Raw genomic sequence first — 15,827 nt, forward strand, 5'->3', positions numbered from 1 at the left:
AAAGAGATTCTCCACCATGTCGTCAGTTCTTCCTTTACTTTCCTTTGTTTTTGTTTTTGTTTTTGTTTTTCTTCTTCTCATCTTTCTTTGTCTCTTTGATTCCTCAGAATGTCCTTCTCTCCATTATCATCAACAATTGATATCAACCCCCCTGAGAAGAACCCCCCCTTAAAAGAATGCCCCTACCTAGGCCTGGGGCTTGTCCGTCCTTTGTTGGCCGCTACTGACGGGGACGCCATCTTGATTCGGAATCGTCCACTATCAACGCATGGACAGCGAAGGGCAGTGTCCAACTGCCCGTGATATGTCCTGAAACTCCTTTATCTTCCACTTGAGACCAAGCGATCCTCAATTCGATCAAGCCATCGAGCTAAAGATAGCCGCGTACCCGTCTGCACCAGCAACTATCCGCGTCTCCCGGCCTCCAACAACAACTATTAGCAAAGGAAGCCATGTTATCCTTCGCCTCAGAGGACGACAATTTCGTGTTAACCCCACTCTCAATCTATTTTATCGACACTGCAGATGATAGTCGCATCTTGGCATGACTTGGAGTGGCAGTCGAGATCTATCATTAGAGTACCATCGGCTAGTCGCCGCTCTTTTGCATGATATCTATTTCTCTTATGGATGCGGTGTACCAAGTCACTGCGCCAGGACTATTCCATTGGCGACAACAGCCGCTGCAGATCCAGCATTGTACCAGTCTGGCTCAAGTCGTGCCGCTCGCAATAACCAAGGGCCTACCCCTTAACAGCCAATTAGACATTCTCCCTTCATCTGGACTAGGCCGTGGTCTTCGGTGTGGCTGCCGTTATCCGTGGGCGGCGCCAGCTTGCGAGTTCAAGATCTGGAGGTGTTTTTTTTTTAAGTGTTTCAAGCCTTGTGCACGCACTTTAACTGAAGCATCTGTGACTGTCTCTGAAGGCACTCAAAGCCAAGTCACCACGAGGGTTTTGTCTGAGATGGGTTTGCAGTTCCTTTCCTCTCACCACCAGCCTATCTTCCCGTGGCGGAATAATCCCCTCGTCGGAAGCGCTGTAGCAAGCTGTTTCATAACCTTGCCCACGCCGCTGCATCGTGGGACGTTGAATGAGACGCTCTGGTCCTCGCCATGGGTCCGGGAAATTGTGTGTCAAGCGATGCAACCGAATTTTGCAGTTAACTCCGTTAGTTTGGTCGCATTACAGAGCACAGTCCGAGTTGCACAATGATATTGGGTCTGAAAATTTCTCTTCTTCTTTGTCTCTCTTGACTCATCTAGACTGACAGCTTTGTCGACACAAGGTTGCATGGCAACGAACCCACACCGACTTCTACAGCAATGACAGTTAGTTGGTCAATACACACAACAAACCACGCAAAAGGGGAGATGCTAAAATAGAAGTTCTTTGCTGGCTCCAGCAAAACACGTCCCTGCAAGCCTGGCAAGCTTTGATTGGCCGAGGATATGCAACCGAAGACAGTTTGCCAGTGACCGATGCTTCCTTTTGCAGGGAGCAGAGGCCAGAATAGAGCTAGACCGGGGTAAGCACTCTAGCTCAGGAACAAGCCATTCAAAAGCGCAGTAGCCAAGGTTCTGCCGGATCCTCAACCGGGTTCTAGGCTGCCTTTGGATCCAATCACCGTCCACATTCATGACTGCAATGCAAGGTACCGTTGTGTGGTGGTACTGACGAAAACCATTTGGACCCAATGCCGGGGCTAACTCATAAACTTCCAGGGACGGTACGGGGAACAATGCCAATCAAGTTGGGGGCTAATGAGGTGACAACGCACCAGGGCTCTGACTGCTAGACAGGCAAGGGTACCTAACTATGGACAGGCGAATGGATGGATGGTCTTTAATGGACAGAGATTAAGTCCCGCAGTGTGTGTGCGAAAACTACAAGTTGCGCTCGGTATCCGCCCAGGCGCCTTGCTTGGTTTCCTCTTGTTTACCTCTTCAAGTGCGCTTGTTTTCACGATATCACTCTTCCAGCCTTGTGCTATACACTCATTAAACGATTCTTGATAACATTCTTTGTGCTTTGCAACCTACAGTCTTTTTCTGCTCAACGCATCAAGAATCTCTTGCTATATCTTAGGAAGAAACCACCACAGTTCTTTTTTCAAACCACCAACAATCACCATCACCATGCAGCTCTCTAGCATCATGATTGCCGCCGCTGGCGCCTCGGTCGCCGCTGCTCAGGACTACGCTCCTCCTGCTCCTGTTCTGGATACCACAACACTCACCTCGACCACTACCCGGGTTATCACTCTTACTCAGTGTAACCCTACTGTGACCGACTGCCCCCTCCGTACCACAACCTCGACCGAGGTTGTCGTTACCACTTCGACTGCTGCGCCCGAGGTTCCCACCACCTCTGTCTACGTTCCTCCTACCACCAGCGTCTACGAGCCTGTTGTCAACACCACCAGCCACGAGCTTCCCACTATCATCAGCACTCCTACCATCAGCACCACCAAGAAGGCTCCCTCTGCCAAGACCACCTTCTACCCTGCTGGCAACACTACCACCAAGGCTGGCCCTACTGCTCCTGGTTCTTACACCACCACCAAGCTCCCCATCCCTGGCAGCAGCACTGATGTTCCTGGAAGCCCTGGCTATGAGGCTCCCAGCCCTTCCACCGTGCCTACTGCTGGTGCCAGTGGCCTCATCGCCTCCTCAGGCTTCGTCGGTGCTGCCATGGTCGCTGTCATGGTTGCTCTCTTCTAGATGCATTAAAACCACTTGGTTACACGACCCAGCCTGTCCCTTGACAGACATGAATTATTCTTCACTTCACTTATGATACCTTGTTCTTCTTCTAAGGGGATGGCCGTTTGGAGATTTTTATTGAGGCGAGATTCTCGCTGCGAGGCAACGTCTTTTTCGAGATTGGCTACTGTGTAGCTATTTGATTCCTTGCAGGTCATCGATGAGGCGCATGGAATACCCAGCGCGGAGTTTTCTGAATGCATCATATGTCGGTCACGTACACGTACGTACGCCTTGACTTGTCTGCGTACGTACGCATATGGTGTCTGGTTCTGGGCTTGGAGGCGGAAGCCTCGGAATGTTGGGGAGTTTAGAAAATTATGTTCACATCATATTGATAGAGTCATTGAAATCCAATTCGACACGAAACGACACCAAACGACACATGACAAGTTTATCTATGCGAGTTTGATGATTGTGCATATGGCCACGTAGTTATGAGATCAGCTGCTGTTGTAGAGGCATCGAATGCTTGAACGAGCTGATTCTTTGCTTACATGTGCAGACTGACTCAGCGGCGACGTCTTAGCCGGCGATCGTTATTGTCTTGACCTCCACCGACTCGATAGTGTAAGTATGCATGGTGCAGGTGATAGATGTCAGCTATTTCTGCCATGTTCCTTGCAAAGATTCATGCAAATGTCATCAACTCCAATGAGGTTGAGGCTTGATACAATATGATAGGTATTTACCGTACTGTAGTATGTCATCTGTAGATGTCTGCATATATATGCAACCCACCAACTAACTAGCAGTGTATGTGTGTATGTAGACGTAGAGCATGTCTCTCACTCTCTGCATTGCATTGCATTGCATTGCCTTTTGGTGTGAGGCATGACTCTCGTCCCTTGAACATGAGATGCGTGTAACCACACCCGCTAGTAATGAAGTTGCAATTCTCATGCCGAAACAAGCACATCATCTTTTTCGCCTCATTAGAACGTTTTCCTCCAATGGCGACTAATAAAAGAGCAATTGGCTCAAGCTAGAGTTGGAAAAAACTGGACATATCCACACCTGCAAGACCGTTACTCACGTGGTAAAAAATTAAACTAAAAAGACCCAAAAAGTTCGCCGAAGTTGTTTGGCTTTTTTAGAGGCAGTTATATCCACAAATGGATAAAATATTGGCCCTTTCCCTCCCTCTCTTCACACCCTCTTTATTAGCCTCTATTGTACATCGCCTCCAAAGCTTCGGGACCGAGCCGTTGGGGTGCATTGAACATTTGAGGCCTGTAGTGAGGGTATAAAGTCCATGAGCCTGCCAAGCCTCTCCTAAAGTTCCAAGTATCCTGGTCACTTGAGATCGAGATCGAGGTTTTCGCTTTTCTTATATTTATCTCCGTGCGAGTGAGACCTGTCATTTCTTATGTGTATGTCCTTGTTACACTGGCCATGCCTGCACAGCTGATCAACACGGGCTAAAGGACGCGCATTTGCCTTAATGGGAAGATTCTCACGCTCTTCTGGCGGCCTGCATATGCGCTGTTTGAGTCGTGAGGGAGGTCGAAGGTCACTCTAATGTCGATCTCTCTGAGCCGCATCTGGTGACGTGCAGGTTTTGGCTGAGCAATGACTGGAACATGTAGAGAAACGCTTGGAATAAGTAAAGCCGCAAAGAGAGGTATTTGCACAATGCGCAGTCATCAGCTTACCTATGATACATGTACATGTATCATATAATAGTGCAACTTTTGTCACTGTGAGACAGACATGAAGGGGACATGGCACTGCAGCTGCGAGCAGTTTACTAGAACTGGACACTCAACAACCAACGCACATGGTCCAATTATTATTAATCATTAGATATACTAACAGAATCTCACTCTCTGCGAAATTCTCACTGTCGGCCCGGTCCACGCCCTACAGAGACGGTCCGCCGGGGCCAAAACCCGCGGGTAGCCAAGTTTATTACTGACCTGTTTTGGATAGTCACATACACGACACATGGAGAATAATGGACTAGGTAGTTGGTGACCAAGGAAACGGTAAGAAACATCAGATCATATCATATCATATTCTTCTCGAGTCTCAACGAACAGGCCTGGTCTCGCAAACCCCGCCCGTTTTGGCTCAGCCACTTTCACACAGGAAAAGTCGATAAACTTTATGAGGCTTAGACTCACGAATAGTCTCAGTATTTCGTTCTCAGTCCAATCACGACATTGACGGTTTGGATCTGGGAGGGAATGGGATGGGGATAGTAGCACTTGCTTCCAGGCTATGAGATACGTTACGGCGTAAGCACCACGGTCCTTTTGAGAATATGCATGTCGTATATATTGTCTATTTCGGATCCCGATATTAACCTGCTTCGTCCATCGATCTCCGCGTCTTCGGTCTTACATAGCACAGTACAGCATCATGCCGGGCGAGGGGGCGAGTTGCAGATGCCATGAATGACCCCCTGATGAGTGTGGCATGAATCGTATCTGTCACTGGTGACCGATCCTCACTTATTTTTCTCTTGACTACGAATAAGAGAGCCACTCAGACAAAACACATGTCACCTCATGGGGCGTCTAGTCTCTTGGCCCTCTCTGTGAAGGCTGCGTGTCATTTCGCTATCTCCTCTAGCCTCGTGATCCCACAACTAGCACAGGCGGATCTGGAGCTTTGCATCATATTCAGTGGTCGATTGACAGCGCTTAATGAGATCCTAGGTGGCTTTAGTACGGGAGTAGTGGCATCTAAGTTGGACACGGCGGCTAAACAATAAACTAATAGATATCAATTACACTACCGCATCACATCCTGAAGATCACGGCCATATTACGGGTCGATAGGTAGATTCCGCCGTGGTAGACGTGCAAATCGTAGGCTATCTCTTGCTATATGCTGATTTGGCTGTATAAGGAAAAAAACAGGACCCCAATTTCATCCACTCTCTGTCGTCAAATCGAGATTTCTCACTGGCCCAGGTTCATATACGTCTGTGCCTTGTCTTACAAGCCCATCAGCCTCACCCCTCCCGCATTATGATTTCCGATTCTCCAATGAACCCTGCCAATGTTACGCCCCAGCACGTGGGAACCACAGCCATGTCTAGCTAGGTTCCTTCATCAAGACAGACGGATGTCTTACATGATTGCGTGAGTGTGTGTGCGTATCTGCAGGCAGACCCCTACCAGTCTCCCATACCGCATGATCCGAACCATCGCGTCGGTTACAAGCCTATCTCCAGATGTCCTCTGAAGGTTGCCTTGTTCGATCGATTCTGAGCGCTAAGACAAGACCTGGGGTCCTGTAAGAATGGCTCAACATCACCAGGGATCTACACGATGGCCAGCCAAGGTCGACAAAAGGTTTCCTCAACCGCATTGCGAAGCCTTGCACATGATGCAAAGCCCACTTCCGTCCTTACTCAGATTCGCACAATTATGAACAGAACTGTGTTCGCACAGTGGGTCGGCTTGGTCGACAAGTTCTGACGAGCTGGCGCCGACTTTCAGGTTGGTGTTTGGTCGACGAGATACCTCCTGATGATCCATTGGGGTTCGTGGACGAGTTGATATGGCCTTGCGGTGGCTGGCGAGGCTGTTAATGATAAGTTGCTCCAGAGGATAGAGTTGGGTGGGATACTTGGTTGAATTCCCCGGACAGTTGGTGAAAGTTCAAGAATTGCTTCCAAAGTAAAAGATTTAACTCCTGTGCAGATGATATTGGCCTCAATGGCAATTTTGGAAAGGGGGACGGGCTGTAGTTTTGTAGGGCTGAGATGAACGAACGAGTGACTTGATTGCAGTAACAGTGCTCACTTCCAAGTATTGAGCGGGACGGGACCTCCGGCTTCTTATGAGCAATTAGTTCTCGTCCATGACGGGGGTGTTTGGCTCTAGGATGGTCATCTGGGCTCGACCTTGAGGGTCCTCACTTGGATCTCTTGCCTTCATCGTCACCAGACGGGTTTCCTCATTTCTCTTCCCTCAATGCAGTTCCCATTTGCGTATCAAACTTCATGCAGCAAAGCGGCGGGTGAGAGGATAGCATCTGTGCTCCAAGCCATTGGTACTAATCGTTGCCTTGTCGCCAGGCACTGTCTATAGTTGGCTGAATAAATCCTCCGTTTCGCACTACCAGTCCCAATACGGTGGGTGAAGGTCTCACTCCATTTCTTGATCTCCTTCGTTTCTAGAAATCCATACTGCATCAACGCCAATCGGCAACGGGTCTGAACTACAGGATCAGCGGTGGTGGTACCAACAGGAGCTGGTTTCTGCATAAACCACGCAGGGGTGTCCCGTATGGCCAACTGAGGTCACAGTATCCTACTGCCGGTCTCTGGTCAACTGCCTGTTTTCTTCCATGTGCCGTACTCCGTAACCGTTCTACTACAGCAACTCATGTTGAGCTTTGCCGGGGTGGCGCGGCCAGTAACACCACCATCTGTTCTTCCAAGGCCTCGCAGCGACTAAGTACTCATCTGTAATTTTGTCCGTAGCTACCTTGGAGGGTCCAGTCGACGAGACAGCGAAAGAGACCAAAGAGGGGCTTGGCGTGTAACTAATGGCGGATTTCCGTGCATTCAGTACCGTATCGTACTGTGCTATGCGGTGTTGTGCTGTCATCCTGTGCATGTAGCTCCCTGCCCACGTTTGTATGGGTTACAGCGCAGAACTATGGGCCAACATTGAAGCATTTTGTAGCTCGACATGTCAGTAAATTGCGGCCATTTCCCCGCAGCGTAATCCACAGACAAGTTGCTCACCCAGGTCTCCCGTCCCGTCTGCATTTCGTCAATGCGACTGATAGTATCTGTGGTGCAGAAACCAGCGTCAGACCTTCAGAAACTGAGATATGATGAGTTACGTATGCTATTGGATACCCCATGCCCGTTTGCCTTGTGCGTGTGTTTGTGTGGGGGCCGGGCTATGAGGGGAACAGCACACAAGACAATAGTCGGCCTTACTCGCCGTGACTAGTCGCATCTGTATGGCCTATCGACTGAATTTTTTAGGACCTGCGGGAGTTGCGTATCCGCTGTGTTTGTGCCGCCGCCTGGGCCGTTCTTGGACCTGGACCTGGACCTGGACCGTCAGGGTCTTCTTCCCTGGACCTTATGCCAAGCCATGAATCCTAGAGACAGGGGATACCTGAGCAGCACAAACATTAGTACCTAGAAATTGGAAAATCGAGCAACCTTATCGTGTAGACCCAAAGCGTTCGTTCCGGCTGCATTGGTCCACAAATATCGATCCGCTCTTTGTTTGTCACTATCCATGTATGTTTGTGTAACACACATAGTGAGCTTCCATGGTGTCGTGATGGCGAAGAGATGCGTGTGACAGTAAGCCATTTCGACGATGCGACTGATGGGTGCACATTGGGCCACAGTCCGAATACTGATGGTGACAAGGACCACCTAAGACTCCCGGCAGTCTTACAGTGGAGAATGTGTGACAACGAACATGGCTTTTTGCCGGCGGCAACGGGCTGGCCATGGTATAGCCATGGGTGATCTCCAGGCTGCCTTTGAACATGCATGAGTGGCCATGAGAGGGATAATGGAAGCACACTGGACTGGCTAGCCGGTACATGAGACAGGATCTTGCCATATCCAAATGCTACTCAGCGTGTTGAGCATTCCAAGCCACCCGTCATAGGCCGTCAGTCTTAGGCCTGCTCACTGATGTTCAACATTTCCACTGGAAACAGATTGGGTTCCTGATGGCTAAGGTGTAAGGACATTGACCGACGTTGGAGGCCGAAGATAACTTTAACGTGCTATACCAACAATCAAGTAGCTCGCCTTTGATCATACAGGCTAATCCTGTTGTGGTCTTGCATGCTTACCCTAGTGTTGGCCGTCGTCGACTGGGTTCCAAGCATGTGACCTAATTCGCCAATGTGATGCTAACATGCAACCATTTGCCAAAACCTACCCAAACCAGATGTTCTGTGCTAGTTGTCTCAGATGGGGAAGAAACTGAGACATTTGCCCACACATCAAAGTGAACTATGGTCTCGGCACTTGAGCTATTCGATATGCTCTGCCATGATACCCAATTGACGCCCAAATAACAGGTTCATAAGAAGAAGCATCCGGATGTCTCACGAGGGGCTTGAAAGGTCCCGCAAGATGGAAGAAGCAACATTCAAAAAATCTTGAGGTGAGTGCCTCATGGGCACCTTCTATTGTCCTATCGTGTCCCGGTTATTTGGTCATGGAAAGTGTCATCTGCTAGGCCACCTTGTCGCCTGAAAGAATTCAATTCATATACAATCGACCTGATGCTTGCACTGTGGTTTCTTATCTTGAAACCGGCTTGCATATCAGCCATGGCAAGCTGAAGCGCCATTCGTTAAGCGAGATGCCTAATCTCGATGTTCAGAGTAAAAGAACCAGGCGGTCACTGGCGCTATAATTGGTTCAATGGCGCATGCCGGTTCAAGGTGGCGGCGGTGCGTGGGTATGATTCTGGACTCGCAAACTAGTACAGATACTGCACATGTTGTGCAAACTGGTAGTAAACCGTGATCTTCGGACTTCAACCGTTGGTAGGGTGGTGTGTATGGACATGATCCATAAAGGCTAGGTCGCAAGCATGCCTGGTAACAAACTAAAGGGAAGGATTGCCAACCAACCCGCAGTGAGCTATTAGTTATACTTTCCGAGTTGATACCAAGCTTGCTGTAGTGTGCACAAGGTGGCTTGATGACTGGAAGCCTTGTTGTCCACAGCCCATTGGACGCGTTTGAAATATGTGAAGAATTGGGTGGGGTGGTTATTAGCAAGGTAAACAAGGAGACTAGACATAGGCCGACGGGACGCCCCATGTTAGATTCAATATATGGATCGGACTGCTTGATCCACGACATGGCCAGTTAAGTAGAACGAGAATCAAATCTCATATAGCCATCAATGCTGATGTTGATGAGAGCCAATGTTTGCAGTGCTCAGTCAACGAGCGCTGGGCGAAGCCCCTGTCGCCTTGGTAGAAATTCAGTACTGAGTAGAACACAGCTGAAGCCATACGCATATGAAAGAATCATCGAAATGTTGAGGCAGTGGTGGGTTCGTCCGGATGTAAAGTGATGTCATCTTGAAACGGCATGATTTTTTTGATGTGTTGGTTCGTGAGATGAAGTTGAAATGAGGTTGCTAGAACCAACAACTAAACGCGCTTGTGCACGTGCTATGTAACTGTACTTGTGCGGCTATCAAGGCAAGCGCCGTGATTGAGGTCATCATTGAGTCTGTTTGGGAAACAAGATTGGCTGCTCCATGGAGTGCCTTCCAAATCCATACTTGCCGCGGCCGGGTAACCTTCCATCAGAGTCTGTGCTGCGCTGTGATGTGCTGGCATTGCGGGCAGGTGCGGATGGGACTGCAACTGCAGGCGGCAGCTAAAAGAGCTCCCGTGTAAAGCTAATATCAAACTTAATCGCAGAAGGACCCTCAACTGAGATGAAACCTTTGAAAGTTCCTTGACGAAGCTAGTGCCAATGGCTGAGACTGACTGTACCAACGTTTGGGCATTGTTTTCCTTTCACTCTTTCCCCCACACTTGATTCGTGAGAGTAGATTGCCTGTCGCATTGCAGAGTCAATTTCAAAAGCAAGATGCATTGTCGAGACTGGGCTTCCCATACCAACTCAGATCCTTACCCAGTAGTTTGGCATCCAAAGTAGACAAGAGCTGTTTCTCGTTATATGTGTCTTAGTTTCTGGCTCTAGTGTCTTTCACAATCAATATTCAAATGCGAAACCACCGCCACCAACGCTCGAGTATTTCCCCACTATCCCAAAACCAGACAGATTCGGGGTCAGGCAGGCCAAGGGAAACCCCGTTATCCTTGTGTAACCTCATCTGGCTTAGATGCCGTATCTCTCACCGGCATTGACATCATCCAGACCCGGGAATTCGGGTGCCCCTCACATCTGACATCTCAGGTGACCCTCCCCTCGGGGTGCAAGACAACATCAGACCTTGAGATAAGATGTCATAATCGACTCAGCAAAAGGTATCCTAAATTTATCCTAAACCTACCTATATTAAACTTATGCTAAGTTACCTAAGTCTTGTTATCATTTGGGATCGAGGCCCTGAGTTCTCTTCCCTCCCCTGGCCTCGACGAACAAACATTTTTAGAGGCACTCACTCAATGCCCTCATCATTCGGCCATCCTCAAAGCAAAGTTTGAGTGGCCTTTCTATCAAACACTGACCAAACTTAGCAAGAGATTGAATCGAATACCTACCAGTTGTTATCGATCTTTATCAAATACCGCAGGCAAACAGACCTCTGTCTGATGCACATGTTCCCCCTCCTTAAGGCAGCGGCACAGCAAACTCTGAGGTGATCTATCAATATGATGAAAATGGACTGAAAATCTGACTTATCGATCCATGAAAATGTAACATGGTTCTCGGAATCACAATCACCTGTCTACCTACTAGCCTAGTACCTAGCCTGTTTATCGACAGCCCCCACTCGACAAACCCAATTCTTCCAACAAAGTTCGAACAACCAACAGACAATCACAACACATTATCTGCAACTGGCCAAACATGATTCTTCTGCAGGATTGCACCCCTTTTCAACGCTAAGAGTCTCAATGATACGTCGCCCATGACCCGGAAAACTCTCGTCTTCATGTCGCTGGGGTCCGAACCTCTGTTAAACTGCAACTGCCAGAGTTCCAAGCAACTGGTATGGAGACGTCTGAAACAAGCGACACATTCATCAACTTGCACCAACACGCCGGTTAGCGACCAGGCAACACGTGAAGAACGTCAGTTTTTGCACGGAAACAACGTTGGAATCCCAAGAGGAATAACAGGAGAAACATAATGTCCAAAAACGTGGCGCACAACTCTCCTATCTGCCACGAAACTTTCAAACGACAAGTCAACTCGTCAACGACAGACCAACATACATCCGAGGTCCTCACCCGAGTGGCCTGATCCAAATGCTACACAAGCATAAAAAGAAAAACCACGGCGAAGGAATTGAGCTGCATAATCGGCTGATATGTGCTACCACCTCCTCACCCTCAGTTATAGGCCATCAAGGTATAATAAATGCAGGCTGGATCCTGAATAGTAGCAGTCATGAAGTCACGAGACCGTAATCAAATGATTCATTACCTATCGCAGGGCTTGATGGGGAAGACAGCCTGAGGGCTGCATATGCCTTTTTATTTCTTCTCGAGGAACAGACAACTGCCTGCACTAAGGCTGTAGCCTGAGCATTGCTTCATATCTGGACCATGTCAAATAAGGTTATCAGCCTGGTAATCCTTGCTGGACCCTGAAAGTTTTATGTCAGCTTGGCCGAAGCTTGGCAAGACATTATTCGGTCTCCCTCTGTCCCTGACACTGAACCAGTAAGCATATGAAACACTTGAAGAGTTGATTCAGGCTCTGTTTGGCGGGAATACTGCGAAAAATGCATCCTTGGAAGTGACTTCTTGACAGTCAAACATTGAAATGCCCTTTGACGGTTATTCTGACAGGGGAGCATAAATGAGCATGTAGATACCTAGGTACTTGTCTCAAGACTTGAACAGCGAACGTTCTCATTCCACTCCAAGGTATGGGACCCGGAGCTGAAGGGCAGAGCATATTGTCAAATAGATCATCAAGACAAAAGTCGAACTGTTACTTCTGGCTGGCTGGAATCGTGTCCAGGAGTACTCTGCCACGGTTTCTTCAATGTTAACCAAGTCTTGATGGTAATATGAATCTTTGGGGTGAAGTACTTTCAGCACAAGAACAAAGTAATTTTGAAATGTTAATCCATTTCAGATCATGTGAAGCTACTGATGATTCACTGTGATACTCTTATGGAGCGTGTGTGAGTTACTCCATGAACAGGCGTGTTTCTCTACCCCGCGAATAGCTTTGGTGTTGAGATGGGTCGGGACCCGCGGACACGGGCATCGAGGGGGCGAGTTTATGTCCCAGCAGCTAACTTAGGCAAAGAAGCCCTGTCAGGTCCGGTCAAGCTGAAACACTCAAACAGGCAGCTAAATTAAATTAATTTTTATTTGTTTCTTCCTGTGCTGAATTATCAATGTCTTGATTGTGGCTGGAGAGTCAGCGTACTACATACTCCGTAGAGCTACTACTTTGCTAGTGGTAGCTTGAAAAGTGGCCTCGAAAGCCATGGATCAAAATCAGAGTCCTGAAGGGCCACGTATCCTCAGCTGCTAAAAAAGAGGGGTCAGCGATTAAACTTGAGATGGTGTCGTGCATAAGACCTACGAACCCCTGAAAGAACCATGCACTGAATTCGTATCTGGTAAAGCCGAGTACGAGAGAGAAAGGACAGGTAAATCCGGAGGCTGATATCGACTCAGACCTCAGAGACGTTGGATTGGAATTGGAACTGGAACGAGCTTGGTGGGGGTTTGATCGACAAGTGGTGAGGGAATGACTGGCTGGACTGTGTCTGTACCTGCGTTTTGTGGCTGGGATTAAGCTCAGGAGAGAGAGAAGCTGCTTGCATGTTGCATCAGTTCGTCATGTTTATCTGCTATGATCTATAAGTTATTGATGGGCAATTAACGATCTGGACTGTCCCGTCCCTCCCCGAGACATTGGATTGAATTGGATCTCGCAATAATTACCTGCACTGCTTGCTATCTTACCCCTATCACCGCTGAAAAGAACACCTTAAAACTACCGACCTGACGCTAATCTTGTGAATCTAGGGGGTTTAGGTGGCCCAGCCACCCAATCATATGCCAGTGAGTTCATCTGGGCCCTGTCTTTTTCACACCGCCCCTCCCCAAACACAGGCCAAAGCTCCCTCCCTTTTTGGGTTCTGCCCCACGAAATCTCCATCCAGTCGCCCTCTTAAAAAATAAACCCGCCTCAACGACTTTCTCCCTCTTCCCTTTCATCATATCTTCTCAAAGCTTTTGGTAGCCATTGGGATCTGTCGTCACAATGGCAGAGAAATCAGGCGTCACCGGCGCCGACTTTGAGTTTGTTAAAACTCCTCCTTATCCCAAGCCTGACTTTGACAAGCTTGAGGATGTTGGTGTCCCCACTACCAGGGTAAGTTTTGACTCGATGCTCATGATCGTTGCGTTGTCTGTCCTCTTTGATACCAGAGAATCAATGCTGATATTCACCCTATAGTACCCTGCCATCAAGAACGCCCCTCTCCCTGCCGATGGCTCTGGTGCCGATACCTTCAACAACTATGTCCTCATCTCCATCTTGGTCCTTGTCCCTTGGTTCCTCAGCCGAAAGGTTGGTGGTGGATTCAAGACCACCATCTTCTTCGCCCTCATCGTCGATCTTCCCCTGCTTGCCGCTTGGTGGCTTGTAATCTCCTCCATCAGCCCTCGCAAGAATGAGAAGGTTCGCCTTCCCAACCGTGGTGTCGAGCACTACCTCGAGTTCAAGAAGGAGGCCGACCGCCTCAAGTACCGTGGCAGCAACAAGATCCCCATGGAGACCTTCCACGAGATGTACTTCGATGGTGATGTTGACTTCAAGGGTGACTGCCTCGAGGTTATGGAGTACCGCCACGACTGGGCCAGCTTCCGCTTCACCATTGGCCTCATCAAGTTCTTCCTCTTTGGCATGATTCCTGAGGTTATCATGCACACTCGTTCTCAGGGTATGTGCTCCAATTAAGGATCAATTGAAAGATACACTAACGTACCACAGATGAGGAGCAGGTCCGTGACCACTACGACCGTGGTGATGACTTCTACGGCTGGTTCCTTGGTCCCCGCATGATCTACACTTCTGGTATCATCTCCGACATCAACCGCGAGGAGACTCTTGAGGAGCTCCAGGACAACAAGCTTACTGTCGTTTGCGAGAAGATTGGCCTCAACAAGGGTGACTCTATGCTTGATATTGGCTGTGGTTGGGGTACTCTTGCTCGCTTTGCCAGTGAGCAGTATGGCGCCCACGTCACCGGTGTCACTCTTGGCCGCAACCAGACCGCTTGGGGTAACAGCAGCATGCGCAAGGCCGGCATCCCCGAGGAGCAGAGCAAGATTCTCTGCATGGATTACCGTGATATTCCCGTTCCCGAGGGTGGCTACAAGAAGATCACCAGTCTTGAGATGTCTGAGCACGTTGGTATCCGCCACTTCGGCAGCTTCTTGAAGCAGGTTCATGACATGCTTGACGATGATGGTGTCTTCTTCCTTCAGTACGCTGGCCTCCGTAAGGCTTGGCAATACGAGGATTTCACCTGGGGTCTTTTCATGAACAAGTACATTTTCCCTGGTGCTGACGCTTCTACTCCTCTCGGCTGGGTTGTCGACAAGCTGGAGGGTACCGGTTTCGAGATCAAGCACATTGATACTATCGGTGTTCACTACTCTGCTACCCTCTGGAGGTGGTACCGCAACTGGATGTCCAACCGCGACAAGGTTGAGGCCAAGTACGGCAAGCGATGGTTCCGTATCTGGGAGTACTTCCTTGCCTACTCCACCATCATCTCTCGCCAGGGCAGTGCTACTTGCTTCCAGATCACCCTGGTCAAGAACATCAACTCCACCCACCGAGTTGAGGGTATTGAGACCCAGTTCGCCATCACCGGAGCTCTTGACAACTGCCGCGCTGATCTCCAGTCGTGGGCTTCCAGGAACAACGTCAAGACTCCTTCCGAGTACCTGTAAAGGTATGATTGAGAGGTTGACAGCGACTGGTCAAATCTTGAGCCGTGCTAGACACGGCAAGAATTCAATGGGATGTCTTATGATAAGAGGCCAGCTTTGAGTCTTGAGTTACTTACTTATGTGACGGACAGCTCAGGAAACGGGAATTGGATCTATCTGCATATTTAACCCGGAATGCGCCCCCTTGGCCGATAGAGTCGGTTGAGGCTGGTCCAGTCGCAAAGGGCAAGCTTCATGTGTTTCATGATAGATGTGTAACGGCAGCATAAAACAAACGGAATGGGCATGGATGAGTATCTATATAGATGCTATATAAGGGATGAATTGAAAAGTTTATTCGTGCTGACTCGGTCGCCTTGTTATCTCTTGCTTTACCATTGTTGAGATGTATCATGACTATGATCGGCTCGTCGTGACGTGCACGGCCCGAAATCCGCGATTTGCAGTGATCTTTTCAACCATGTATG

The 15,827-nt window shown here is 48.9% G+C and overlaps 3 protein-coding genes across 3 annotated transcripts; all 3 read left to right on the forward strand.

The window, feature by feature from the left end:
- Positions 1-2,137: 2,137 nt before the first annotated feature.
- FPRO_10653 (uncharacterized protein) lies at positions 2,138-2,722 on the forward strand (the record flags this gene model as incomplete). Its single annotated transcript, XM_031231640.1, has 1 exon — positions 2,138-2,722. The coding sequence occupies one exon, from the start codon at positions 2,138-2,140 to the stop codon at positions 2,720-2,722; it is 585 nt and encodes a 194-aa protein (XP_031081656.1).
- Positions 2,723-5,267: 2,545 nt separating this feature from the next.
- FPRO_10654 (uncharacterized protein) lies at positions 5,268-5,550 on the forward strand (the record flags this gene model as incomplete). The annotated part of the gene is made up of 2 exons (XM_031231641.1): positions 5,268-5,436; positions 5,492-5,550. 2 exons carry the CDS (start codon positions 5,268-5,270, stop codon positions 5,548-5,550), a joined length of 228 nt encoding a protein of 75 aa, XP_031081657.1.
- Positions 5,551-13,660: 8,110 nt separating this feature from the next.
- FPRO_10655 (uncharacterized protein) lies at positions 13,661-15,360 on the forward strand (the record flags this gene model as incomplete). Its single annotated transcript, XM_031231642.1, has 3 exons — positions 13,661-13,771; positions 13,856-14,342; positions 14,393-15,360. The coding sequence occupies 3 exons, from the start codon at positions 13,661-13,663 to the stop codon at positions 15,358-15,360; spliced, it is 1,566 nt and encodes a 521-aa protein (XP_031081658.1).
- Between the last annotated feature and the right edge of the window lie 467 nt (positions 15,361-15,827).

Source organism: Fusarium proliferatum (assembly GCF_900067095.1).
Source record: "Fusarium proliferatum ET1 genome assembly, contig: FPRO_scaffold005, whole genome shotgun sequence".
Classification (NCBI taxonomy): Eukaryota; Fungi; Ascomycota; class Sordariomycetes; order Hypocreales; family Nectriaceae; genus Fusarium; species Fusarium proliferatum.